General features: G+C 57.7%; 1 protein-coding gene across 1 annotated transcript in view; it reads right to left on the minus strand.

Moving 5' to 3' along the window:
• Positions 1-3,883: 3,883 nt before the first annotated feature.
• Positions 3,884-27,302, minus strand: part of ITGAL (integrin subunit alpha L) — a 28,032-nt gene continuing 4,613 nt past the window's right edge. The window contains exons 2-30 of the mRNA XM_038404025.2: positions 19,237-19,345; positions 18,629-18,723; positions 18,479-18,543; positions 18,055-18,169; positions 17,683-17,813; positions 17,108-17,253; positions 16,791-16,929; positions 16,517-16,667; positions 15,531-15,598; positions 14,985-15,117; positions 14,477-14,625; positions 13,584-13,721; positions 13,239-13,442; positions 12,533-12,663; positions 12,191-12,342; positions 11,884-12,035; positions 11,467-11,592; positions 11,270-11,343; positions 10,462-10,603; positions 9,966-10,073; positions 9,483-9,562; positions 8,862-8,948; positions 8,624-8,699; positions 8,212-8,322; positions 7,856-7,942; positions 7,071-7,178; positions 6,374-6,469; positions 6,002-6,112; positions 3,884-5,288 (exon numbers count right to left, since the gene is read on the minus strand). Coding sequence (XP_038259953.1) covers positions 5,142-5,288; positions 6,002-6,112; positions 6,374-6,469; positions 7,071-7,178; positions 7,856-7,942; positions 8,212-8,322; positions 8,624-8,699; positions 8,862-8,948; positions 9,483-9,562; positions 9,966-10,073; positions 10,462-10,603; positions 11,270-11,343; positions 11,467-11,592; positions 11,884-12,035; positions 12,191-12,342; positions 12,533-12,663; positions 13,239-13,442; positions 13,584-13,721; positions 14,477-14,625; positions 14,985-15,117; positions 15,531-15,598; positions 16,517-16,667; positions 16,791-16,929; positions 17,108-17,253; positions 17,683-17,813; positions 18,055-18,169; positions 18,479-18,543; positions 18,629-18,723; positions 19,237-19,345 — 3,431 coding nt within the window. The 3' untranslated portion in view covers positions 3,884-5,141. The remainder of the gene's footprint in view (positions 5,289-6,001; positions 6,113-6,373; positions 6,470-7,070; positions 7,179-7,855; positions 7,943-8,211; positions 8,323-8,623; positions 8,700-8,861; positions 8,949-9,482; positions 9,563-9,965; positions 10,074-10,461; positions 10,604-11,269; positions 11,344-11,466; positions 11,593-11,883; positions 12,036-12,190; positions 12,343-12,532; positions 12,664-13,238; positions 13,443-13,583; positions 13,722-14,476; positions 14,626-14,984; positions 15,118-15,530; positions 15,599-16,516; positions 16,668-16,790; positions 16,930-17,107; positions 17,254-17,682; positions 17,814-18,054; positions 18,170-18,478; positions 18,544-18,628; positions 18,724-19,236; positions 19,346-27,302) is intronic.

Here is a 27,302-nt window from a genome sequence, read left to right on the forward strand (position 1 = left end):
TATGAATATGTTGAATAGGACTGGTCCCAGTACAGAGCCCTGGGGGACACCACTGTTTACCCCTCTCCATTCTGAAAACTGACCATTTATACCTACCCTTTGCATCCTATCTTTTATCCAGTTACCAATCCGTGAGAGCACCTTCCCTCTTATCCTGTGGCAACTTGCTTTGCGTAAGATCCTTTGGTGAGGAACCTTGTCAAAGGCTTTCTGAAAATCTAAGTACACTATATCCACTGGATCCCCCTTGTCCACATGCTTGTTGACCCCTCAAAGAATTCTAGTAGATTGGTGAGGCATGATTTCCCTTTACGAAAACCGTGACTCCTCCTCCTCAACAAATTATGTTCATCTATGTGTCTGACAATATTGTTCTTTACTTATAGTTTCAACCAGTTTACCTCAATCTGGGACAGTTCCTCAGATCTGTCACCTAAAAAGAATGGCTCAGGCATGGGAATCTCCCTCACATCCTCAGCCATGAAGACCGATGCAAAGAATTCATTTAATTTCTCCACCCTCCTCCAATGGGAACAGTCTGCGGGGGTCAGGAAGGTCAGTACGTGTCTGGTGGGGTGGGGATGAGCAGTACGTGTCTGGGGAGAACGGGCGGAGGGGCACGGGAAGGGCGGTACATGTCTGGGGGAACCGGGTGGCACGGTCGGGAAGGGCCATACGTGTCTGGGGGGAAGTTGCGAGGGTTGGGAAGGTCGGTACGTGTCTGCGGGGAACAGGCGGCGGGGGACGGGAAGGGCTGTACATGTCTGAGGGGAACGGGAAGGTTGGTACGTGTCTGCAGGGAATGGGCGCTGCGGGACGGGAAGGGCCGTACATGTCCGAGGGGAATGGGAGGAGGGGGACAGGAAGGGCCGTACGTGTCGGGGGGGATGGGCATGGAGAGACGGGAAGGACGGTATGTGTCTGGGGGGGACGAGAGGAGGGGGACGGGAAGGGCGGTACGTGTCTGGGGGGGACGGGTGGAGGGGGATGGAAAGGATGGTACGTGTCTGGGGGGAACGGGTGGAGAGGGACGGGAAGAACGGTATGTGTCGGGAGGGACGGGCAGCGGGGGGACGGGAAGGACAGTGTGTGTCGGGGGGGACGGGAAGGGCAGTACATGTCTGGGGGGAACGGGCAGCGGGGGATGGGAAGGACGGTATGTGTCTGGTGGGGGAGAGGCGGCAGGGGATGGGAAGGGCGGTATGTGTCGGGGGGGACGGGAAGGATGGTACGTGTTTGGGGGGATGGGAAGGGCGGTACGTGTCTGGGGGGGACGGGAAGGGCGTATGTGTCTGGGGGGGACGGGAAGGACAGTATGTGTCGGGGGGACGGGAAGGGCAGTATGTGTCTGGGGGGAAAGGGCAGCGGGGGATGGTAAGGATGGTATGCGTCTGGGGGGGACAGGAAGGACGATATTTGTCTGGGGGGGACGGGAAGGGCGGTACGCATAACCCAGTGAGTGCAGTGCTCTTTCCCCCACGAGCAGTGGCTAGGGCACGTGTTGGCTGGCGGAGCTCGTCATGGAGCTCAGAGCGTGGGGTCTTGGGCCTTAAGATCCAGTGGTCCTGTGTTCAAGTCCTGCTGCTGCTAGCCCTGCCCGCAGCCTCTCTAGTCTGAGGCCTGCCTTCACGGCTGAAATAGCCCAGCTTCTTACTTGGAGCCCTGGCTTGAGTAGGGGGTGCTCTCCCCATGTCGTCTGTGCTGGCCCCACTGCTGTGCTGCAGGGAGCAGGGTGGGATGTTTTCCCCCTCCAGTCAGTGCTGACCTCAGAGCCCTGCCAGGAGCACGGAGCTGCTGTTTCTCAGGTGAGACACAGACTGAGATCCTGACTTGTTTGCAGCCATTAAGAATCCCCAGCGTCAGGACATCAACCTTCCCTAACCCCCCTGCAATTTCAGTGACGTATGGGATTCTCCACTTCCTGGCCCAAACCATTGCTGTGCTCTGTTAATGTTGTTTTTCGCAACACACTACCCCAGAGGTGGCTGCATCTCGCTGGAGATGTGAAGGGAAACCCCTCTCGGGTCTGTAGCTCTAAACTAACGGGGGTTGTAGAACTTACCCGATGGCTGTTTGCAGGTGCCTTTGAGAGCGCTAACTACGTGAGTGGAAAGCGTTATAATCACTAGTATTTTATTAGCCCAATAAGAACTGGGCTCAGTGTACTATTGCTGCATTTAAAGAGACCAGCCGGGAGGCTTTTTGTATCCAACACACTTTCCAGACCCTTTCTCCTGATTTCCTAGTAATTTGTATAACTCGCTAGTTCCTGGCTAGGTGATCAGTGTCAACCTGTTGGGGCCCCTCTTCCCACCTCCCCAATCCCAACGCTCTGCATTCACCCAGCTCTGGCCCTGGAGTCCCCATTGCCGGGGGCAGGGGTTATAACTATGGCCCTACCTAAATTAATGGCCACGAAAAATGTGTCACGGACCGTGAAATCTATCCTATAGTATAAGGTAACTGTATACAGAAGTACACAGTGTTTCTCAAACTGGGGTCCCCTACCCAAAAGGGGGGCGCAAGGCTATTGTAAGGGGGTCACGGTATTGCCACCCTTACTTCTGTGCTGCTGCTGGCTGCAGCGCTGCCTTCAGAGCTGGGCACCTGGCCAGCAGCCGCTGCTCTCCAGCCACCCAGCTGTGAAGGCAGCACAGAAGTAAGGGTGGCAATATCGTGACCCCCTACAATAGCCTTGCGCCCCCCTTTTGGACCGGGACCCCCAGTTTGAGAAATACTGAGTCTTAAGGGCTTTGCATGTTTATCTTTTGCTGTTTTTAAATGCACATTCATGTTTTGTTACAACACCATGAAATTTAAGATTTAAATATCTGAAACCGGGACATTCAAGATTTTTAAAATGCCATGACTGTGAAATTTACGAAAATGGACCGTGAATTTGGTAGGGCTCTAGTTATAACAGCCCCATATGTGTCAAAGAAACAGCCTGGCCTGGGGGTTTCCACAGTTTGTAGACAAGAGATTTCCTCACTTGGAAATTGGTATTTACCCATGTGGGTTAAAGATCAGCCCCCTCGCAATGGAAATTTAGTGTGTGCCTGAGAAAGAAACCCACATGATCCCAGAATGGCTCTTACTCCCCTCTAGTGTCTGGACTGTGTATTGAGGTCCTTTAGCTCAGGCACCAGAGATGGGTGCTTATAGGTGCCAGGGTTCAACCCTGCCAGAGGACGGAGCAGTTGTTGCCTGGGTGTCAAAGCAAAGGCCCTGCTCCCATGAAATTCCACCAAAGTTGGGGTACTCTGGAGGTGGATTTACAAAGAGATGTAGGGCTTTGGATGCTCAAAAGCACACCTAACCTGCACAAAGGACACCTGGGGGGAGCAGCTTAGGACTGGTCGCTCATTAGCAGCCCACTGGTTAGAGCACTCCCGTGGGATGTAGGAGACCTAGGTTTGAATCCCCACTCTCCCTGATCTGCAGCAATGACCTTAAACCACATCTTCCCAGGGGAGTTCCCTAGCCACTGGCTATAGGGTATTCTAGTGTGGGAATCCCTCCCACTGAAGCTTTTCGTTTGGTTTAAATAGTTATGGGAGCAGGGGCTTGAACTGGGGGGGCTTCTACATCCCAGGTGAGTGCTGGGCTGCTGGCTATCATGGGGTGATCATTCTCTGGGTTTTCATGAGAAAGGGCTCACCTGGCTGAGGCACCTAACAAAAGGAAGATTAGCTTTCCTTCCCTGTATCAGGAAATTCTTGATCCTCACCCTGCCACTGCAAGATGGATTCATAGATTCCAAGGCCAAAACGGACCATTGTGATCATCTAGTCTGACCTATGAAATCATGGGGGGTGGGGGAAACAGGTCAGAGACCTTCCCTGAAATAATTCCTGGTCAAACTAGAGAAGGTCTTTTTTAAAAAAAAATCCAATCTTGGTTTAGAATTTAGCAGGGTAGAGAATCCATCACAGCCCTTGGCAAATTGGGCCAATGGTTAATTGCTCTCACTGTTAAAAATTGACACCTTATTTCCAGTCTGAATTTGTCTAGCTTCAACTTCTGGCCTTTGGAACTTGTTATACCTTCTTCTGCTAGATGGAAGAGCCCACTAACAAATATTTGTTTCCCACTTATAGACTGTGATCAAGTCACCCCTTAAAACCTCTCTGTTAAGCTAAATAGATTGAGCTCCTGGAGTCTCTCACTGTAAGGCAGGTTTTCTAATCCTTTACTCATTCTCGTGGCTCTTCTTTGAACCCTCTCCAATTTATCAACATCCTTCTGGAATTGTGGGCACAGGATTCCAGCTGTGGTCGCCCCAGTGCCGAATACAGAGGTAAAATCACCTCTCTACTCAGAAGCCTCTGCGTCTCTAAGAGCAAGAGCAACTTCAAGCAAGTAACAGGGAAAGCGAAATTGCACCGGGCGATGGAAGCATCAGCATACAGTGTCACAGAAGACAGATACATCAGTAAGTGTGCGAGGTGATAAATAGATGAGCATTCTAGTTGGCTCCAGGAACGGAGAGTTCACTAGTGTGGGGCTGGGCCTAGATTAATAGTCGACAGTCATTATTAAAGCCATGTTCCCAGTCACCTGTTGAAGTTGATGTGGCTCCACAAATGCTTTCTTACATGCCACGTCTGGCTGCCCAGAAGCACTGGCCCTCGGTGAGTGTGGCGCTAGTCCTGGGACCTGCTGGTCGCCTGACTGCAGACACTGTTCACATCTCACGGGGATTTTTTTCCTTTGTTCGTCACTGAGGTGAATGGGGCAGCTGGTGAGGAGAGGCGCTGGCCGGGAGGCCTGGAGAAATTATGTCCTTCCCTGAGCTCAGGGGGAGCTTCCCAACACACCTTGCCCCCGTGCCTTGCCTTAGCCTGGGGAAGAGTGGACCATGGCCCGCCCTGCCCCCCGTCTCTGTGCTGCCAGCGAGGGGGGTTCAGGTCCTGGGGACACCCGTTCCACCAGGAGCAGGATGGAGCCACCCCCGCCACGAGGACAGGGATAGACATGGGTCTGCAAAGTCACAGCTGCTGTGATCCTCCTTTGGGCCACTGGGGGACGCTGGCAATTGCAGGGCCCCGGCTGAGCATGAGTCAGTCCTAGGGGCGGGTGGGGATGGAGGGAAGAGAAGGAGGTCTTGGATTCATGGTCCAGGGGGTGGGAGGGTCTGGTCATTCACTGGGAGCATCTGTGGTGAGTGCCTCCTTACAATCTTCATCTGCCTTTCCCTCATTGCTGACCTCTGCAGGTGCCACCCCATTCCCAGCCGCTGGCTCATGGTCCATCATGTCCTTGTAATTACGCTTGAAGAAACCACACTGCCAGGAAAAGGAAAAACCACCACTGATTGACTAGGGAAACTCTCTCTGACCCATGCTGGGGTTGAATTGGAGCTGGTGCCCCCTGTAGAGGAGAAAGGCCCTGTGTCCCATTCCCTTCCCCCCTGAGCCAGCCATCTCCCATGCCCTGGGGTCAGATTGGAGCCAGTGCCCACGAGAGGGGAAAGGCCTCATGTCATAGAATATCAGGGTTGGAAGGGACCTCAGGAGGTCATCTAGTCCAGCCCCCTGCTCAAAGCATGACCAATCCCCAATTTTTGCCCCAGATCCCTAAATGCCCCCCTCAAGGGCTGAACTCACAACCCTGGGTTTAGCAGGCCAATGCTCAAATCACTGAGCTATTCCTCCCCCCAAAGCAAGCGGAGGCCCCATTCTCTCCTCTGTGACAGCCAGGTCCTCACTGTGGTTTCAACTGGGACATGGGATTCTTTTTCAGTTCCTCCCCTTCGCTGTTGGAGAGTGTTGCCTCCACCCAGAGGTGGACGCATCTCAAGATGAGCGCTAAGGAGGTGACACGGTCCCTCCAATGTCTGCCTGGGGCTTTGGGATCCCCTGGGGGGAATGTTGCTGGAGAAAGATTAAGCGATTTTATTGACTGCTTCAGCAGGGAAACTCATCACCCGGCGGGCTGCAATGCACCACTTCCAAGTGAGCCAGAGTCCTATCGCCCAGCCAATCCCTGCCCATCTCACCTTGTACAGGACGACGATGATCAGGATCAGTAGAAGCAGCCCCCCTACCCCGCTGCCTATGTATACGTAGAAGTAATTCATCACGTGCAACAGCTCCACCTCCGTGGTGACCTGCAGGGGCAGACACGGCATTACGGGAAATGGAGACGGGGCTATAAGGGGGAAACCCCACCTGCCTCTGGGGAAGGAGGACTCAGTATGTGGGCTGAGCAGCCCTCGGGCAGGAGCTGAGCCCAACAAGACAGTTTGGGCTGGGTGGTGGGCACCGAATCCCAGACACAGGTGGGGCGAAGGGGGTGGGGAGGAGGGCAGGGAAGTCCCAGCTGCTCACTGGGGGGCGGGAGGGGGGGATTTCATGGCCAAGATTATTACCTGGGATTGTGTGAATTCGTCGCTATACTGGCTCACATATTTGCTGGTGTTGAAGCTGAACCACAGGTCAGTGCAGAACCGGGACCGGGAGGAAGTCTGGAGGGAGAGCAGGACACCAGGCCTCAGACACCCTGGCCCCCCACCTGTAATCTCATGGGGGGGGCAGAGCCTGAGATGGGACGATCCTGCCTCCATAGGGCAGCCTCACTGGTGCTCTCTGCCTTTCTTGGCACCTTTGGGGGGCATGGAGGCATCACACCTCACCGTGACATTAACCCTGGAGGGCGCTCAGTCCCCCGCTGGGGGCTGCACTATGGACAGGGCTCGAGGAGGTTTGCCCTGTGAGATCAAGAAGCTGTGGGCTTAGTCTCTACAGCAGCTCCCAATTGAGAGCCCCCTTACACAGGGGGGCCCAGCGGGAGAGCAGGAAACTCAGCCCTGCCCCCAACAGAGACATTAGGCCAGGGTGAGGGGCTCAGTCCCTTTGCTGAGGGGGTTGCGTAGGGCTTTGGATTCCCTCCCCTGCCCCGAGCCAGCCAGTCTCTCCACCTGGGACTGGAGCAGACCTGGGGCCCCCTAGAGGAGAAAGGCCCCGTGTCTCATTCTCTGCCCCCATGAGCCAACCTGGCCTGGGGCTGGCTCAGGGATGGTGCCCCCTAGAGGAGAAAGGCCCTATATCTTCGCACAGAGCCCTGACCTCAATTTTGCCGGTAACCGACAACTGCCCGACGATGGTGATGACGAAGGGAGCATCTATCCGGCCCAGGTTGCACTTGTAGATTTGCCAGTCTCCGGGTGAGCAGTGCTAGGAAGAAACACACCAGCACAAGGTAGGGAGAGGGTTCTCCGGAGAGCTGACGTGCGGGAACATGGGCACAAAGGGACCCGAGAGGTGCCTGGGGCCAGTGAGGGGTGGGGACCTGGCTCAGGGAGAGGAACGGGGCTGTCGGCTCCAATGGGCCTGGCAGGCGGGGACCCGGGCAGGTTTCACACACAATGTAGAGCAGGCTGGGTTAGTGCTGGGATGGGAGACAGCATGAAAACCCAAGAAGTGGGTTGGAGGGTCAACAGGAGGCATGCACCCCTTTCAGTCAGTGCTGGCCCCAATGCCCCAGCATGGTGCTAGGGACTCAATAGAGGGTACTGCCCCCTCACAATCAGAGCTGACTCCAGTGTGGTGCTGCCTGAAGGTCTTTCAAAATCAGCACTAGTGTGACATCCTGGGCATTAAAGATTCCCTGACACTTTTCCCCAAGGGTGGGACTGTTAACCTTGGCGTCCTGGCCACATTACAATCTGCATGCTGCACCGCGCGCTGCCCCAGAGGTGGCTGCATAGCAGCGTCAGGCGAGGGATCCCTGTATAAACAGCCCCCATGCCCTGCCCCAGAGGTGGCTGCATCTCCGCACCGGGGGAGGGATCCCTGTAAAGGTCTTTGGGCTGAGACGTGTCTTACATGTCACTCAGGACAAAGACGCCTACCTTGGGAGTGTGGAAGGAGACGCTGGTGGCGTCTGTCTCTTTCGTTTTCCCGTCCATGGCAACATGATTGCAGGTCACATTGGGGTCCTGAGGGAGCAAGGGAAACCCAGGAGATTCCACCACATGTAACTGAGCTTGTAGAGCATCTGACTGTCAGCCCCTGCCTGTGTCCTGTATCCTAGCCGGCTGCTACAGGGTGCTGTGCCCCGGTGGTCCTAGCCATGGCCCATCTCCTGTCCTGGCACTAGGGGTGCTGTGCCATGGGGCCCCCCAGCTGTGTCCCGCCTCCCCCCAGCACTAGGGGTGCTGTGCAACGTCCCCTGTGCCTCGTCTCCACTCCTTCACGCTGTCCTCACCGTCTGCACGCCTGGCAGCTCCCAGGCGAGCCCGGCCGGGAGCTCCTGTGGCACCCTCACAAACACCGTCACCTCTGGCTGTTCGAAAGTCCCTGGCAGAAGGTTCTCCACCTGCCAAAGAGAAGTGCCGAGAGCAATGGGGACGAGGCTGTGGACCAGGCCTTTATGGCTGGGCCATGACCCGGGCCACAGGGCATGAGGGGCATGAAGGAAGGGCGGGGGATTCACGTTGGGCGTGGAGGGGAGGCCGGGGTGTGGGACGTGGGGGGCGGGCGACGCAGGAGGTGGGGAAGGGAGCTGTGGAGAGAGGGTTGTGGCAGTCTGGGGGCAGTGTCACGGGGCTGGAGGGGAGGGTGACCCCTGTCAGATCCCGGCCAGCACGGCACCCCCTGCACCTTGCCCAGCCCCTCACCTGGTACACATGCTGCACCGTCTTGACCTCTGGGTTCAGGGAGCTGAAGCTGACGTACTGGGTGGACCTGTCCGCTCTGTGAGGGGGAGGGAGGGACATTGTGAGCAGAGAGAGCAGGGCTGGCACCGACCCACAGATCAGGGGCGCAGAGAGGGGAAGAGGGAGCTTAAGGCACGAAGAGCCAGGACTCCTGGGTTCTAGCCCCAGCTCTGGGAGGGGAGGGGGGCCAGTGTCTTACCCCTTGGTGATGATGTTTATGGGGTATAGGATGGGGATCCACAGCAAGTCTCTGTTATCCGCAAGGGTCCCCTTCTTCTCATTGTCACTGGGGTGGGGGCGGATGTACAAGAAGGAAACACATTATAACCCCCTGCAGCCACCCCCAGTCCCGAATGAGTGCTGGGTTCCCCGCCCAATACGCCAGCGACATCCTCCTGGCAGGCACCGCTATTTCTAGCACCTGAAACCACAGACATCCCCAAGTGCTTTACAGGCTCCAGCCCTTCCTCGGCACTGGGATATGGCCCCCTCTGGGGTGAGGCGTGGGGGCTGTTTATACCGGGATCCCTCGCCCGGCGCTGAGCTGCGGCCCCCTCTGGGACAGGGTGCAAGGACACAACCCAGCTTGCTTCGGGCAGTACAGCTGGGGAACAGCTATGCTCCCTGTGACACAGGACACGACCCCCGACCTCTCAATGTCCAAACAAGGGGGGGCTGTGGCCCACGCAGCTGCGGGTGGGGGGGGGGGCTGTGGCCTATGTTGTGGGGCTGTGGCTCATGCAGCCAGGATCCACAGGGATGGCCCCAGAGGCAGCTCGGTCCCGGTTCTTAAGAGGCTAGTCCAGAGGGCCGCGCCCACCTGCTGGCCATGACGTCCAGCTCCAGCCAGTCGCCCCAGGAGCTGTTGGTGAGAATGTCAAACAGCAGCTGGAGCAGAAGCTGCACAGGGCGAGAAAGAATCGAGTCAGCGCTGACTGCGAGGGGAGAGCGCCCCCTATTGAGCGCCTCCCCGCTCCCTGCAGCCCGGCACCCCCTGCTCCCTGCAGCCCAGCGCCCCCTACTGAGCACCCCCCGCTCCCTGATCCCAGCAGCCCGGCGCCCCCTGCTGAGTGCCCCCCCGCTCCCTGCAGCCCAACACCCCCTACTGAGCGCCCCCCCATATCCCTGCAGCCCAGCGCCCCCCGCTGAGCACCCCCTCTCCCTGCAGCAGTGCGCCCCCTACTAAGCACTGCCCCTTCCCCCGCTCCCTGCAGCACGTCACCACCTACTGAGCGCCACCCCACTCCCTGAAGCACTGCGCCCCCTAGCACCCGTATGGGCCATGGGGGTGGCGCTGACTCACCCGGCTGTTCTCCCAGTAGATCGGGTGACTGACGTTACACGAGAGGTTCCTGAAGTTAGTGTCTGGAGTCTCCAGGCCATTGCAGCTCACGCTGGCCTGGAGACTGGACTGTGTGGGGGGAAACACCAATGAGAAGTAAGCGGGGGGGGGGGAGGAAGGACCCCAATCCTGGCCAGCAGTGCTTGCGAGACCAGTCAGGAAACAAGACCCCCCCAGAGACAGCCAGTCCCCGGACACCCTGGGGCTGGGTCGGAGCTAGCACCCCGAGATGTGAAAGGCACCATGGCTATTCCCCACCCGCTTGAGCCAGCCAGTCCCCTGCCCTGGGGCCCAATCAGCGACGGTGCCCCTTGGAGGGGAAAGGCCCCATGGCCTGTTCCCCTTCCCCGTGAGGCAACCAGGCCTCCCTGAGCTTGGTCCAGCTTAAAACTGTCCCAAGTGTCACCAATGCAGGGGTGTCTGCCTGAGTCTGCTGAGAGCCTGAGCCCCCTCCTACCTCCAGCACCGAGGCCTTGCGGAAGGACAGTCCTAGCAGTTGGGGCAGGTGGACAGTTGTGTGGTAAGCGTCTTCCCCGCAATTGGTGAGCTCCACCACCACCCGCAGCTGGGTGGAGGGTGAGACCAACAGCTGCTGCGACCTATGGGAAGAGGGCAGGGGTGAGAGACCCAGTTAGCAGCAATTCCCCACACTGGGCACCAAATAACGTGAGGGGCAGGGGCTTGCAAAGGACCCAGGTGTCCGGGGAATGAGTGGTACATGGGAACAGACCCAGCTCCTCCGTCCCATGACTGCATTTGCTGCCCCTTCTCCAGATCCGTGAGCAGGATGAGAGGGGAGCAGGGCAGTGGGCAGCGGGGGAGGAGGACGTAGTCGGTGGGAGCACAACTGAGGGGAGCTCTCAGTCTCTCCACGGTGGTTAAAGGGTTAAAAGAGCCATGGGGTGAAGGGGGAAGTATTAGGGGAAAGTGCTGATACTGGGGCATTGGGGTCATCAATGACTGCAGGGGGAGTGTGCACCCCACTGAGCGTCTGGCCCCGCTCCTGGCAGCACAGCGCCCCCTGCTGAGCCCCTGTCCTCCACCTGCAACACGGCACCCCCTGCTGAGCCCCCCCACTCCCTGCAGCCCAGTGCCCCCTGCTGAGCCCCCCTCCCTCCCTCTGCAGCCCAGCGCCTCCTGCTGAGCCCCTCTCCCGTTCCCTGCAGTACAGCACCCCCTGCTGAGCCCCCGCCCTCCCTCTGCAGCCCAGCGCCCCCTGCTGAGCCCCCCTCCCGCTCCCTGCAGAACGGTGCCCCCTGCTGTACATATTCTGGTGGAAGCGGATTTGCAGGTTGGCGTCGCACACCCCATCCTCCCCACAGTTCTTCTCGAAGGGGATCTGCAACAGAGAACAGAGCCCGAAAGTTAATACCAGATCAGCTGGACTGGGCTGGCCGCCTCCCAGATCATCCCCAGAGCCCAGCCAGCCCCACAGAACCAAGCAATGCCAGGCTGGGCTCACCTCTGTCGCTGACGAGTTGTACAAGGGGTTCAGCACCGGGTGCGGGGTCCTGCTGGGGCCACCGTCCTCTTGGAGGGCAAAGTGCAGTGAGATCTTGACTGCCGTGACGTAATCCTCAATGCAGCTCTGAACAGAGAGTGATCACTGTGTAAACGCTCCACCCCAGAGGCTGCTGCAGCTCAGCGCCAGGCAAGGGATCCCTGTCTAACCAGTCCCTGCACCCCACCCCAGAGGTGGCCACATTGCGGCACTGGGCAAGGGATCCCTGTATAACCAGTCCCTGCGCCCCACCCACACTGCGCACTGGGCAAGGGATCCCTCGTATAAACAGCCACCGTGACCTGCTCCCAAGGCAGCGGTGCTATTATCCCAATGGGTTAGCCAGTTCCCGCTGCGGGCCACGGAGTGGGACCTTACTGATATCTGGATCATCTCTGTTTTGCAGTGCTCCCCCTCTGAGATCTCCATGGTCCCAGACGTGTTCCTCTGCCCGTTCCCAAACACTCCTCGGCTCCTCACACGATTGGCATCAATCTCCAGCCAGTAGGTGAGGTTGGCAGAGAGAGGCTCTGGCGGGAGAGAAGCGGGGAAATGCATAAAGGTTGGATTACGGGTGAGTGGGTTAGAGCAGGAAGAGCTGGGAGCCAGGACTCCTGGGCTCCAGCTCTGGGAGAGGAGTGGGACCTAATGGGTTAGAGGACGTGGTTCAGACCCTGTCTCTGACCTTGGTAGCGCTGGCTGGCTTTGAAGCAGACTTTGAGCTCACTCTGAACACCATGCCGGGAGGAAACGCTCCCTGAACACTCCACCTGCTTTACCGGGATTTCCTTTGGCAAGAACGACATCGTGGGGACCACCATCAGGATGGGCCGGGAGCTGGGGAAACAATGGACAGTGTAAACCAGCACCCCTTAGAGAAGAAAGATCTGGTGGCCCATTCCCCACCCCTTGATCCAGCCAGTCCCCCTGCCCTCAGGCCAGACGGGACCCAGCAACCCCTAGAGGGGAAAGGCCCCATGTCCCACTCTCTAGGAAAAGAACCCAGGAGTCCGGTAAACAGCTTCACCTCAGCATGATCACCTTTCCTAGAGCCCCAACGGTGAGGTCTGATAGCCCGTCCCCACTGAGGTCCATCTGTCCATGAATGGATTGGCCAAAGTATTTCACACCAGAAGAGAGTGTTGCGCCCTCAATTCTCTGTGGAACACGGAGCGGGGGGAAAATCACGACAGTATGAGAATGTGAATGCTGGATTCTTGCAGCACAGGGCCCCCATAGTGCCAGGAGATGGTACATGGCCCGGACTCCCCATAGCACAGTGCCCCCTAGTGCCAGGCTGGGAGACGGGACATGACTGGGACCCCCCCCCATGGCACAGCACCCCCTAGTGCCAGGCTGGGAGACAGGGCATGGCCAGGACCCCCTGTGGCACAGTGACCCCTAGTGCCAGGCTGGGAGATGGGATATGGCTGCGACCCCCTGGCACAGCACCCACTAGTGCCAGGCCGGGAGACAGGACATGACTGGGACCTCCCCCATGGCACAGCGCCCCCTAATGCCCAACTGGAAGACATGGCATGGCTGGGAAATCCCACAGCACAGCACCCCCTAGTACCAGCCTGGGAGACAGGACATGGCCAGGACCCCCTGTGGCACAGTGCCCCCTTGTACCAGGCTGGGAGACGGGACATAGCCAGGACCCCACACAGCACAGCACCCCCTAGTACCAGGCTGGGACATGGGGCACAGTGCCCCCTACTGCCTCTCCTGACCTGGCTGTAGTGTGTATTGATCTCCCTGTGGTGGCCGTTGTATATATAGACAGCGCCCCGCTCCTCGCTCTCCAGCGGTGCCCCCACGGCTACATCAGCCCAGCTGTCCCCGTTCAGGTCAGCCAGTGCCGTGACAGCTGCGCCGAAGCGGCCCAGGGGGTTCCCCGTGGCTCCCTGGAGCACAGCAGCGCTGGTGAGCCCGGCCTGGGGAGTGAGCACGGAAATGTTAGATACAGAGTCAGCGTCCCCCCAGCACTGCCCTGGGAACCCCTTAGGGAGACCCCCCTGCTGGGAAGACCCCCCCTCATCCTCCACGCTCCTAGCCCCAGGTTCCCCCTTACTCACCTGGTCCCAGCGATAGATGTGGACCCTGCCCCCACTCCTCTCCTCATAGAACAGGGGGGCCCCCACTAGGAGCACGTCCGTGTCCCCATCCCCGTCCACATCCACCGAGCACAGAACTGACCCAAAATAGGAGCCAATCTGCAAACCAAATGGGGAGGGGGGTCAGATAGGTAGGGAGCGGGCCCCCTAGTGATCCTCTTACTGCACCTAGCAGCCCAGCGCCCCCTGCTGAGCCTCTGGGCCCCCTCCCTGCAGCCCAGCGCCCCCTGCTGAGGCCCCACCCGCTCCCTGCAGCCCAGTGCCCCTGCTGAGCCCCCACCCACTCCCTGCAGCCCAGCACCCCCTGCTCAGCCCCCACCCACTCCCTGCAGCACATCGCCCCCTGCTGAGCCTCCTGTCCCCTCCCTGCAGCCCAGCACCCCCTGCTGAGCTCCCTGCCCTGCAGTACGACGCCCCCTGCTGAGCCTCTGGGCCCCCTCCCTGCAGCCCAGCGCCCCCTGCTGAGTCCCCACCCGCTCCCTGCAGCCCAGTGCCCCTGCTGAGCCCCCACCCACTCCCTGCAGCCCAGCACCCCCTGCTCAGCCCCCACCCACTCCCTGCAGCACATCGCCCCCTGCTGAGCCTCCTGTCCCCTCCCTGCAGCCCAGCACCCCCGCTGAGCTCCCTGCCCTGCAGTACGACGCCCCCTGCTGAGCCTCTGGCCCCCCTCCCTGCAGCCTAGCGCCCCCTGCTGAGCCCCCACCCGCTCCCTGCAGCCCAGCGCCCCCTGCTGAGCCCCCACCCACTCCCTGCAGCCCAGTGCCCCCTGCTGAGCCTCCTGTCCCCTCCCTGCAGCCCAGCGCCCCCTGCTGAGCCCCCACCCGCTCCCTGCAGCACGGCCGTCCCATTCTCACTTGGTTGCCCATGATGTGCTGAGTATCTGTCCAGTTGGAGGTGCCGGGGTCGATTTCAAACACGATGACCATCCCAACGTGCTGATAGCGGGGGGCTCCCGCGGCGTAGAGTGTTCTGTTCTGGTGCTGCATGGATTTCACCGCGTAGCCTGGGGGGCAGGAAACCTCTCAGGATGAGAGGGGATGGGCAGGCCTCTCTAGTCCTGCCCATGGGGGTGGAGAGAGGCAGCAGGGTGTGCCCCGATCAGCCCTCCAAAGCTTCAGTAGCTGGAGAGCCACCCAGCTGCAGAGGCCCTCACCCCACAGCTGTACGCACAACCCAGGGATTCCCCCCTGTGAGAACCGAGTGAGGGATACCTGTATAAATGGCCCGCACGCCCCACCCCAGAGGCAGCCGCATTTCAGTGCCAGGTGAGGGATCCTTGCATAAATGGCCCCCCCGCCTCCATCCCACAGATGGGGGATGCTGGGGCAGGCTGGAAGGCTCTAGGGGCTGGGGATAACATACCCAGGTAGGCGTCCTTTATCTGCTCACTGGCTGAGGGGCTCCCGATGAAGGTCTCCAGCGCCAGGTTGCTCCGCAGCTCAATCAGGCCCCCCGCCCAATCATCTGCCCCCACGGCCCCCAGCACCACCCGTTTCTGCAGGGGGAGAGAGAGACACACCATGGGGCAAAGGGGAGGGCAGAGGGAATGGGGAGCCCCTCAACTCCCATGCCTGGGTCCCTCCCTGACACCCCCCCCAAACTCCCATACCCCATTCCCTCCATAGTCCACGTCCCTCCCTTCCTGAACCCCTATAGTCCTGGCCCCTCCATGAACCTTCTGAACCCCCATGGCCCAGCCTCCCCACCCTCCCAAATCCAAATCCCTGTAGCCCCAGCTCATTCCTGAACTCCCATAGCCCAGGCCCCTCCCCAACCCCCCCAAGCTCCCAAAAGCCATCCCCTCACCTCTGAACCCCACAGCCCTCTCCCACCCTCCCTAACCTCAATAGCTCAGACCCCTCCCCCACCCCAAATCACTATAGCTCAGGCCCCCTCCTTGTGGCTCACTTTGGCCAGGTCCACACTGAATCCGCTGGATGAGAGCTCCAGGTGGAAGGAGCTGCGGCTGCTGGTACCTGCAGGACAGACAGGGGTGTGAGCTCAGCGCAGTGACCCCTGTATGAAGAGCCCCTACAGCTCACCCCAGAGGCAGCTGCATCTCGGTGACAGCTGACAGAATGGATGGTTAGAGCAGGGGGGGAGGGGGCTGGGAGTCTGGACTCCTGGGTCCTATCCCGGGCTCTGGGAAGGGAGTGGGGGGTCTAGTGGATTAGAGAAGTGGGGGGGGGGGGTGGGGGGAATCAGGCCTCCTGGGTTCGGATTATGTGCCTCAGCTTTTCAGCCATAGGGGAATTGCTGAATTCTGTGTCCAGCGTGTGCTCTGGGCTGCTGTCCATGCCCAGTACATCTACTGGGGGAGCTGCGCATCTCCGGTGCATACACCAGGGGGCACTGGGAGCTGCGCATGTCCAGTGCATGCACCAGGAGGTGTTGGGGGGGCTGTTCATGGCCAGTGCATGCACTAGGGGGCGCTAGGGGGCTGTGCATGTCCAGTGCATGCGCCAGGAAGTGTTGGGGGGGACTGTGCATGTCCAGTGCATGCACCGGGGGCGCTAGGGGGCTGTGCATTTCCAGTGCATGCACCAGGGGGTGTTGGGTGGGGACTGTGCATGTCCAGTGCATGCGCCAGGGGGTGTTGGGGGGGACTGTGCATGTCCAGTGCATGCATCAGGGGTGCTAGGGGGCTGTGCATGTCCAGTGCATGCGCCAGGGGGTGTTGGGGGGGGGACTGTGCATGTCCAGTGCATGCGCCGGGGGTGTTGGGGGGGACTGATCATGTCCAGTGCATGCACCAGAGGGCACTGGGGGCTGCTCAATGTCCAGTGCGTGTGCCAGGGGCGCTGGGGGAGCTGCAGATGTCCAGTGCATGCACCAGGGGGTGCTGCCAAGCTGTGTCTGCCACAATCCAGGCCACACACCAGGGGTGCCGGTACCTTCGATGGCGTAGATCTTGGCCTGCAGCTCACTGAAGAGGCCTTTGAGCTTTTCGAAGTTGTCCAGCACCTTGACAAACTGGCTTGTGGGCTCTGAGGCGAACTGTGTCAAGAAAGCCTGGGACTCGTTCCGGTGAAAGTTATTGCCAATCTGGAGAGAGCGAGAGGGGACGTTGGCGCCCGTGTCAGTCCCAATGGGTTCTCTCCTGAGCTCTGGGAAAGGAGTGGGTTAGAGCAGTGGGGGGCTGGGAGCCAGGACTCCTGGGTTCCTTACCCCAATGATGTACCGAACAATTTTCTTCTTTTTGGCAGCGGTCACATTCCCTCTGTCACTGGGGTCTCCATCCGTGATAATGATCATCACGCGCGTCACATCTTCCCGGGCGCCACACTCTGGGATGAAAACCTTTTCTCTGCAGGGCACAGTGAAATGGTGCAGACGAACTCAGAAGTAGCCACTTCCAGAGCTGGGCACAGGAGCTGTTTCTACAAGGATCCCTCCCCCAGCACTGAGATGCAGCCACCTCTGGGGTGGGGCGTGGGGGCTGGTTGTCACGGGTCCATTTCTCCCTCCCGCCCCTGGTTACTCACGCAACATAGTTGATGGCTTTGAAGGTGTTTGTCAGGCTTTTCATGTGCGTCACGTTCTTCAGGAGTACCCGGGGATTTCGGTTTTGTTTGTAGTCGTTAAAGTCAAATTCTGTCTTCACCTCCAGGGAAAACTGCACTGCGGCAAACTGGCGGGGAAGAGGGGTTGTCAGAACAGCACCCCTCCACCCCCGCATGCCGATAGACGGGGCAGGGCTGGATCCCCTGCTGTACAGTGCTCCTTAGAGCCAGACTGAGAGATAGAGACTAGCCAGGACCACCCCTAGTGCCAAGCTGGGAGATGGGGCACGGCCAGGACCCCCCCCCCCGTAACACAGCGCCCCCTAGTGCCAAGCTGGGAGATAGGGTACGGCCAGGACCCCCCTGTAACACAGCGCCCCCTAGTGCCAAACTGGGAGATGGGCCACGGCCAGGACCCCCCCGTAACACAGCGCCCCCTAGTGCCAAGCTGGGAGATGGGGCACAGCTGGGAGATGGAACGCAGAGTCCTGTAGCACCCGTCTGGGGAGATGGGGCCTGGCTGGTGTCACCAGGAGGGGCAGGAGTCAATCACATACATGTATTGTGGAGTTTCCCAGCTTCTCCATCACCTCGACCATGAAGTCCTTGATGGCACTGAACTGGTCAGTGTTCATGCTGCCTGATCCATCGAAGAGAAACACCAGATCCACATTCCCCTTTAGACATTCTGTGGAGAACCACCAGAGAGGGTTGGAGTGTGGGGTAGGGGGCGGGAGCCAGGACTCCTGGGTTCTATTCCCAGTTCGGGGAGGGGAGTGAGGTCTAGTGGTTACAGCAGCGGGGCTCGGAGTCAGGACACCTGGGTTCTATCCCCAGCTCTCGGAGGGGAGTAGGGTCTGGTGGGTTAGAGCAGGGAGCCAGGACTCCTGCAACGGGGTCTCAGTGCTTTGAGTTTGTCAATTCCTTACTTTCAAATCCTGGCGTCATCTCCTTGGGCTGTTCCAGGTGTTCCTTGAATAGGTAGCAGATCCCACTCAGGTACTGGTTTCCATCACATGTTCGGTTCAACCCAGAGCCGCAGGCCTATGGGGGGCACCGAGCAGGGCAGTTACCAGCCATGTATGGGATTGGTGGGGGAAGCACATAGGACTGGAAATCAGAGTATCTGTGACTGAGCCAAACCCAACTGGGAAGGGAGATGGGGATGGGGCCTGGGTCTCCAGGTATGAGCCCAACAACAGGAGAATCCAAGAGGGGATGGCAGAGAGGGAGACGCCCCATCTAGCCTGTCCCCACCTGAGGCAGGAGCGTCCCCAACTGTCTATTCCCCAGCAGAGCTGGAGACGTCCCATCAGGACCTATCCCGCAGCCAAAGCCCCCCCGCACACTCACAATCAGCTGGGCATCTGTGCCACTGCTCGCCAGTGCCATGCCGAGATGCGCCATTTGAGCACTCGCTGCAAGGAGAGGGAAATGGGGTCAGTGCTTTGCCCTGTCCAGTGCCCCGAGCCCCCTGCAACCCTGATTTCTCCCCAGACCCACCCGGCAATGGGATGATCTGGCAGGAGCCTTTCTTCACAGCACACTGGTACAACTGCCCTGTGGAGTTCTGGTCACCTGGTGCTCCCACAATGATGCTGTAAAACAAGGCAGATCAGATGCCGGGGATGGGAAATACCTGCTTGCCAGGGACCCCACAGAGGGTGGGGATAGAACCCAGGCGTCCTGACTCCCAGCCCCCTCCCTGCTCTAACACATGATGAGACCCCACCTCCTTCCTGATTTCTGCGTTCCAGTTCGTCCTTCATTGGGTCACCCCACCCCAGTGCTGCCTGCTGTGGCCCTCTGACATACTCTCACTTCCCAATTAACCCTGGTGGAAGCAGCATGCATTTGGGTAGTGAAAGGGGAAGAGGGAGTCAGCATCATGGTTTGTGCATGACCCTGTAGACACCATACACAAGCTGGGGGGATCCCACCGGAAAAGAGCTGGCAGGGGCCTGGCAATCCCCACGGGTCTGGAGTCCTGACTCCCTGCCCCCTGCTCTGGCCCCACTGCCCTCCCAGAGCTGAGGATAGAACCCAGGAGTCCTGATTTCCAGCCCCCTCTAACTCTGGGTCTTTCTTGCAGTGCAAGGTGGGTCTCTTACCTTGCATCTTTGAACTGCAGCACCTGGTACCCGAAAGTCCTACTGGCCTTGGGGGCTAGCACCTCTGGGTGGACGGTGTCAATGTTGTACCCCAGGGTGGGGGCTGGCCCTACAGGGGAGTGGGGTATTGAAGGAAACTGGGTCAGAGCATCCTCTCGCACAGCCACCTCCCCATCCAGAGTGGGGAAACCGCTACTCAACCCCTCTAACCCTAACCCTGCCCTTAACCCCTTTATCCCCCGTAGATGCAATGCCAAGCTGCCAAGAACCCTAACCTACTGCCATATCTTTTCGCTCTGCCTTTTACGCTCGCACCGGAACTCTGCCTTTGTTATGTCATCTGCGCCGTGTGGTTTGTGACTTGTGGGCTGAGGCCAGCCTCACTCCGGGCCTGGTCCCCCCCCGGTGTCATTTAACACCTATCCACCCTGCTTGCATCATGTTGCAGTCAGTGTGCAACTAGCTGACAAGAGACTTCCCAGTGCCTAGGCTGGGGGGCCAAGGGAGAGCCCCCACCTGACAGAAGGTCGGTCTCTGTACTCCGTCCAGCCCTTAGTGAGCAAGGAGGACTGGTTAGTGAAACTTGCAGGACAGGGGAAATTTGTGCTGAGACCCAATAAACTCACCTCACACTGGGAACCACTGAACAGGTGCCCAGTCAGAATGTCTCTGCCCCCCTGAGCCAGCCAGTCCCCCCACCTTGGACCTGGCACCCCCTAGAGGGTCCCATTCCCTGTCCCCAAGAGCCAGCCTTTGGCCAGATCGGGGTGCCATGTCCCCATCCTGTGAGTAGGGTAGTTTTTCACCCCAGATGGGACTTGAACCCAAAATCTCTGGCTTAGGAAGCCAAGGCCTTATCCATTAGGCCACTGGGGTTGCCCGTTGGGACTGGTTCTGTGAATGTGCCATTGTCTGTACATGCTCTGTGCTAGAGCCAGCTGGATTGGCTGGGCAGGTGGGCTGCACTGTCATAGGAGGAGAGGGGCATCTGTCCCCAGGGTGATCAGGGACCCCTTGTTCCTGGGCTGATCTATGTGGTTTGTGAAGGGCAGGGAACACAGTTGCCTCTTCTTGTTGTGGGGATGAGAAGGTAGGTGACCATGCACTGCAAGGCCGGGGGGAGTGAAGGGGAGCTTCCAGAGGCTCCAGAGGTTGGGGCTGTTCCCTAAGCCTGCCCTGAACGTGGCTCAGTGAGGACACGCTCTGTGTCCCCACAGTGCTCCATCCCAGCTGGGAGGAGAGCGGCACCACATCTGCCAGCGGCGAGTTGGGGCATCACTCCATGGGGGCAAAGTTAAGGTTACATTTCGGGGGGTGGCGTGTCCCTTACCGCTGCGTGTCCCATTTGCAGAGGGTTACATTTAGCTGTTCTCCACTTCTGGGAAGGGCACGGGGGCAACCAGAACTCTGCCTTAACCAAGTAGTTGTAGAGGAATTTCCCGTGGTTTTTGACTTGAGGAAGTGATTGGTAGGGCGTGGACACCAGGGATCACAGCACAGCTGCTTGGTTAATAACTTGAGCCCTCTCTTGGCCCCTACACGCCCCCAGTGGGGTCATTTCTCTAGAATTTGGCATTCCTGTCGGATCTCCTTTTCCCTGGAACTGCAGGGGTGAAACTGATCAGTGGTGCGGATAGGGTGACCCGATGTCCCGATTTTATAGGGATAGTCCTGATATTCAGGGTTTTTTCTTATATAGGGGCCTATTACCTCCCACCCCCATCCCAATTTTTCACACTTGCTGTCTGGTCACCCTAGGTGCAGACTGGCTCAGTTACCACCGGGCGCTGAATGTCATTCTGTGTCCAAAGTTACCAGGTTGACCAAGGGCAGTAGCCAGGCCAGGGCGTCGCTTATGTGGACTTCACAGCAGTGCTGAGAACTGGGCTCTCTGCTGCGGGTTGATCCCTGATGTCAGCGGCCCCCTTCTCAGCCCGCCCGCGATGAGAGTCCTGGCCATTTGCTTTGTTTGATCGCACTCCGTGCCACTGCTCAGAAAATGGAGAGGGAACCCGCACCGGGGACTAACGCTGAGGCAGCTCCGTTGGAGCTAAGGCTGAGATCTCCTTTCTGTTTGAAGGCTGACTTTTCAAAACCTTTCCAGACAACTAGACCCCTCTCAGGAGTCAGATTTATCTTGCGTACCGCCAAGTTACACCTCACTTCAAAACGACTTGCTTACACAACCACACATAAAAATACAAAAGTGTCCCAGCCACACTAGTACTGAACAATTGCTGCCTTTCTCATTTTTACCATATAATTATTAAATAAATCAATTGGAATATACATATTGTATTTACATGTCAGTGTATAGTACTCAGAGCAGTATAAACAAGTCATTGCCTGTATGAAAGTTTAGTTTGTACTGACTTCGCCAGTGCATTTTATGTAGCCTGTTGTAAAACTAGGCAAATATCCAGATGAGTTGATGTACCCCCGGAAGGCCTCTGTGTAACCCCTGTTGAGAACCACTGCCCTAAAATCTAACAAATTTATTTGAGCATAAGCTTTCGTGAGCTACAGCTCACTTCATCAAAATGCATCCGATGAAGTGAGCTGTAGCTCACGAAAGTTTATGCGCAAATAAATTTGTTAGTTTCTAAGGTGCCACAAGTACTCCTTTTCTTTTTGCGAATACAGACTAACACGGCTGCTACCCTGAAACCTGCTCTAAAATCCACATGCTTATTCGTACTGCTTTGAAATCTGGTGCACTTCATGGGTGTGCTGGGTAGAGTTAGTGATCCCAATCTGGAGTCATTTGAGCAAGACATTTCCGAGGTGCTGCCCGCCCCCAAACCCAGCATTCCTTACAGTTGAAAGAGTCTGCTGAAGTTTTTTGTACAGACCTAGGGATCAAACCATGTGTCTGATTGTGCCCCAAATGGTCTTAATCGCTTGACACTTAGCCCAATTACTGCATAGGGTGAGCAGATGTCCCGATTGTATGGGGACAGTCCCGATTTTGGGGTCTTTTTCTTATATGGGCTCCTATTACCTCCCACCCTCTGTCCCGATTTGTCACATTTACTGTCTGGTCACCCTACTACTGCATGAGATCCTCTGCCCCTACGGGGAATCCAAATGGGATCCGAAACAGAGTTTGGCACTTTGGATGGGCGTGTGCCTGACAGCTGTGAACCAATCGGATTCCACAGGCAGAAAGACTTGTGAAGAGGCTCATCAAAGAGAAATTAGTCCCAGGCCCTGATTGGCCCCTGGGGGATCTGCTAAGGTCATTGATCTCCTGCCCTGCGCCCCGGCCCTATAGAGTCACACCAGACCCTTGGCAAGAAGATGAACTGCAGGCGTGTAGCCCCTGTCCATGGGCTGTTGTTAGTTTGGGGACGGCCACTCTTGAGTTCAGCAGGGGCTCAAATTTTTTTTTTTTTTAAAGAAAAAGATGAAATATACGAATGTTTGCTGGGAGGGGAGGGGGAAAGAGGGATAAAGGCATGGGGAGAAGGGGCTGTGGCAAGAAGTGGGGGGATTATGGGAAGGGGACCACAAGGGGTCAGGGAAGGGGGTGAGGACTGGAGAAATGACATAGGGCTGGGCGGCAAAGTGAGTGGAGGGATTACGGGAGGGGGTGCCTGCCCCATATTCTCCCCTCCTGTTTGTTGTCTGGGGGTATCTGAGCCATTCTAGGGGGTCTGAGGCGCTTTCTCTTCCTCCTCCCCCCCCCATGAGCCGCCATCCGGGGAAGCTCTGGTCTACCATGGAAGTCTGAGCCCCTCTCCCTGATACTCCCATAGGAACCAGCCTCTGGGGCAGCCCTACCCCTCTGGGTGGGAGCTGAGAACAGGTATATGGGGACCCGGCACCAAGACCACGCTGCTGGGGGCATGGCTACACTGCCACCTTAAGTACAGCCACTGCGGCAATTAAAGCGGCGTTTCACGGCCACGCTAGCTCCGTCCATTGTCCTCACCAGGAGCGCTTCCACTGACTTAACGGTGGGGGGCATTGTGGGGCACTGACCGCTGAAGCCCCCCTCCCCCTCACAGGGGGCTGACAGACAACAGGCAATGCAAGTAGCTGCAGTGGGCGACTCACGTGGGTGGGAGCTACATTTCAGTGTAGACGCTTACAGGGTTAGGTTGACATCAACCGCCCTATGCCCCCCTCGCTCTGTAGTGTCGACCAAGCCTGAGACTGGCGTGAGGGCTGAGAACAGGCATGCTCGATGCATATCACAGGCTCCCCAGCAGTGCGTGTGAGTGTGTGTGTGTGTTTCAGAGTAGCAGCCGTGTTAGTCTGTATTCGCAAAAAGAAAAGGAGTACTTGTGGCACCTTAGAGACTAACAAATTTATTAGAGCATAAGCTTTCGTGAGCTACAGCTCACTTCATCGGATGCATCTGATGTGTGTGTGTGTGTGTGAGGGATGGGAACACCCATTGAGATGAATGGAGCAGTTCACACTTCATCTGAGACACCACTTTGCACCTCTCTGGGGTGTGCACAGCCCCTTCCCTCCAGCCTTCCCCCTTTCAGCATTATCCTGGGCTGGGGATCTGGACACAACAAAGCACTTGCTGATGACTAATTTTAAACAGTATTTGGGGTACGGCCCATGTCTGAGGTTTCTCTCACCCGCCCTGTTAGCAACTACACACTGCAAATGTTTCAAAGCAGGACCCTTAACCCCAGCGCTCCACACAGGGCCAGATTAATCTTTTATGGGCCCAGGCACCCAGACGATGGCCCTGTCCCTTGCTCCGCCCATGCCCCGCCCTGAAACCCTGCCCCCCTGCTCAGCCTCTTCCCCCCAAGGCCTGCCCACACTGTGCCCCTGAGGCCCTGGGGGAGGTGGGGTGGAGCAGAGTGAGTGGTGGGCGGGGCCTCAGGGGGAAGAGGCCGAGTGTGGGCGGGGCCTTATGGCGCAGCATGGGTGGAGTGGGGTGCGGGGCGGGGCCACAGTCTGGGTGCCAGGGCCCCTTCTGAGTGTGGGCCCGGCGCCCCGGTGCCATTGTATACCCGGTACTGCCCCCACAACAAAACATACAGGGGGGATGCAGGGGTGGGAATCACATAGCAACTGTGTGGCTGTGCAGTGAGACCCATGGGACTCAGGAGTCATGGGGTCCAGTCCTGGCTTGGCTGCTGAGAGACCTTGACTAAGTCACTTCACCTCTTTGTCCCTCAGTTTCCCCACCTCTAATATGGGGCTGAAGATATTTACCTCCTTTCTCAATTTACTGATCTAAAGCACCATGCGTGAGCTAGGTCGCGTCATTACATTCATTAACCACAGTAGCATTACAACTGCCTAAATGACCACCAACTCCCACTAATAACGCTTCTTTCTGTACAAATAACCTCATAAACACAGAGGGAAGGTTGCCTGAGGCTCTCTTGGGTCCTCCCAGAACATTGCGTTCAGCAAAACTTGAACATCTGCAAACCAGGAAATACAAAGTGAAGGCAAATGCTCCCATAACCTTAACTGTGCCCCCCGGGGCTGGCAAGAGCCCCTGGGAATTATCTGCACACACTGCAGCTGCATTCTCTGTTCTGGGAGTAGCTATGCTGAATGATGGAGGGATTAGTTGGAGCAGCTTGGCAGAGCTGTGATTGTATAAGCTGATCGGGGGGGGTGGAGTTGTGAGCCCCTCTCCCTGACCCCCAGGTATGGGATCAAAGAGGTGCTAGTGTGCAGGGCCGCCTGGGGGGGGCAGTGGGACAATGTGCACCTGGCCCCGGGCCCCTCAGGGGCCCCCACGAGAGTTTTCAGGGGCCCCCAGGAGAATTTTCAGTGGCACTTCGGCAGAGGGTCCTTCAGTGCCGCCGAACACACCCGGAGTGAAGGACCCACTGCCACTTCTTTGGCAAAGTGCCCAGAAGACCTGGAGCGGAAGGACCCCCGCCGCCAAAGACCCCAGGCCCCCTGAATCCTCTGGGCGGCCCTGCACGTGTGTCTTGGGAAATCCAGTCATTACAGCCCTGTGTGGTGTAGGGTGTGTCAGTAGCAGGGCACAGGGGTCTTCTTGCCCTGGGGCTTGTCAGCCGTGAGGTGGGAGGTTAGCGTGCTCTGTGGGTTGAATGGAGAGTAAGTGAAAGCAGAGTGCTGGACAGCACTGGGCGCATGAAGGTGACGGGGGTGCTAACGGGGATGCAAAATGTAGTAGATGGGGGGACCATCTTTCTTTCTGTGGACCAGGCTAAGTGAGCGTAGGGCAGGTGTAGGGCGCTCCTGTTCAGTACAGCACAAAGGTGGACGGTCAGTGTGTGTGTTACGAGCACGTTGGGCATGGGCGACGGGTGAATGCATCCTTGGGGGAAGGCTAGCCCCCTTCCCCTCCCCCTCTGCCCGAGGCCCCACCCCTCCTATCCTCCCTGCCCTGCCAGAGCCAGGAGCACCCCCACACACAGCTGCTGCCCCACCAACATGCCCCTGGAGTGCTGGGTGGGTGGCATGGCCAGAGCTCCCCCAGCCCCAACCCCGGAGCTCTCCAGCCCTGGGCCTTGTGTGCACCAGCCCCAGCCTGCCGGCCCCAGCCTCTCTGCCACAGAAGAGCACCGGCAGGAAGGGAACTGAAGCAGGCAGAAGTGAGCCTGAAGGACGAGTGTGGGCAGAGCCATGCCAGGCTGTTTTGGGAGGCACAGCCTTCCCCTGCCTATGCTACCCGCTGCCATGACGTTGGGGCATCACTCAAAGAGGGCAGAGTTAAGGTTATGTGGGCGTTTACCTTAACTCTGTATTTCCTGGTTTTCGGAGGTTGTGCTTTGATGAACTCAGCATTCTGGAAGGGCATAAGCCAGTGCCGGGACACCTTAACTCTGAGCTAACGAAGGTGGTTGTCAGTGAATTTACTGGAATAAAATATGAATCTGCTTGTGGACTTTGAAATACCAAAGCCAAACTTCCATTAGGAGCCCCCAGCAGCCTGAGAACAGCTAGTGCATACAACACACTATGCTCAGACTGCTCCCCCAGGCCCAACTCAGGCTACGGCTACCCTAGAGAGCTCACAAAGCCACACAGCTCCACCGCCATTATCTCTCTAATCAAGCTGCTCTAAACTGAGGGGAGAGAGCTTTTCCGTCAGCTTCACTGCTCCAGCCCCCGCATGTCACATAAGTTACACCGACACACGCTGTAGTGTACAAAGAGCCTCCGACTCATAGCCCGTGGGTGGTGCATAGCTTCAAAAGCCAGAAGGCAGCAAGTGCCTTGTTCCGCTGGTCTCAAGGGATTAAAGAGCCAGCTTTGACCCTGGATCACGGCTCCACGGGCACTCAGTCTGGGGAGCGTTCGAGCCTCTGAAACATTAGAAACCCCCCTCCCCTCACATCTGGACCATTATCCCTACCCCGCAGCCCTCGGGCCAGAGCAGTTTTCAAGCCAAATCCAGTTGGTATGGGGATTTTAGAGCATTTAAAGAAATCAGCTGTCAAGCTGCGGGCTCTCTGAGCCTTAGCTAGGGTGGTCCTACTGCCCCACTATAATCTGTCTTTCTCACCCCCCTACGCCCCCTCGCATTTCTAAGTGCTCGCCTCTGCGTTAACCACCTGCCCTCAGCCCCAGCTGGTTTCCTAGCTGCAGGTGATGATTACTGAAAGAGGAAGAGGCCCTGATATGTTGAAAGCCTGCATGTGAAATAAGCAACGGGGCTACTCTACGGTAGAAGTGCTGTCTACACTACAGCCTCTGTTGGCATAACTTATTTAACTCAGGGGTGTGACTCTGCCCCTTCCGGAAGTGGGCTTTTCATGACAACGGGACAGTGGTTCTCAGCCAGGGGAACGCATAACCCTGAGGGTACGCAGAGGTCTTTCAGGGGGTACATCATCTCATCTGGATTTTACAAGAGGCTACATAAAAAACACTAGCGAAGTCAGTACAAACTAAAACATCATACAGACAATGACTTGTCTAGACTGCTCTATACCCTGAAATGTAAATGCAATATTTATATCCCAATGGCTTTATTTGATAATTATATGGTAAAAATGAGCCAGGCAGCTGTTGTTCAGTACTAGTGTGGCTACGACCCTTTTGTATGTTTATGTCTGGTTTTGTAAGCCAGGCGTTTTTAGGTGGAGGTGAAACTTGAGGGT

Source organism: Dermochelys coriacea, chromosome 6 (assembly GCF_009764565.3).
Source record: "Dermochelys coriacea isolate rDerCor1 chromosome 6, rDerCor1.pri.v4, whole genome shotgun sequence".
Lineage (NCBI taxonomy): Eukaryota > Metazoa > Chordata > Testudines > Dermochelyidae > Dermochelys > Dermochelys coriacea.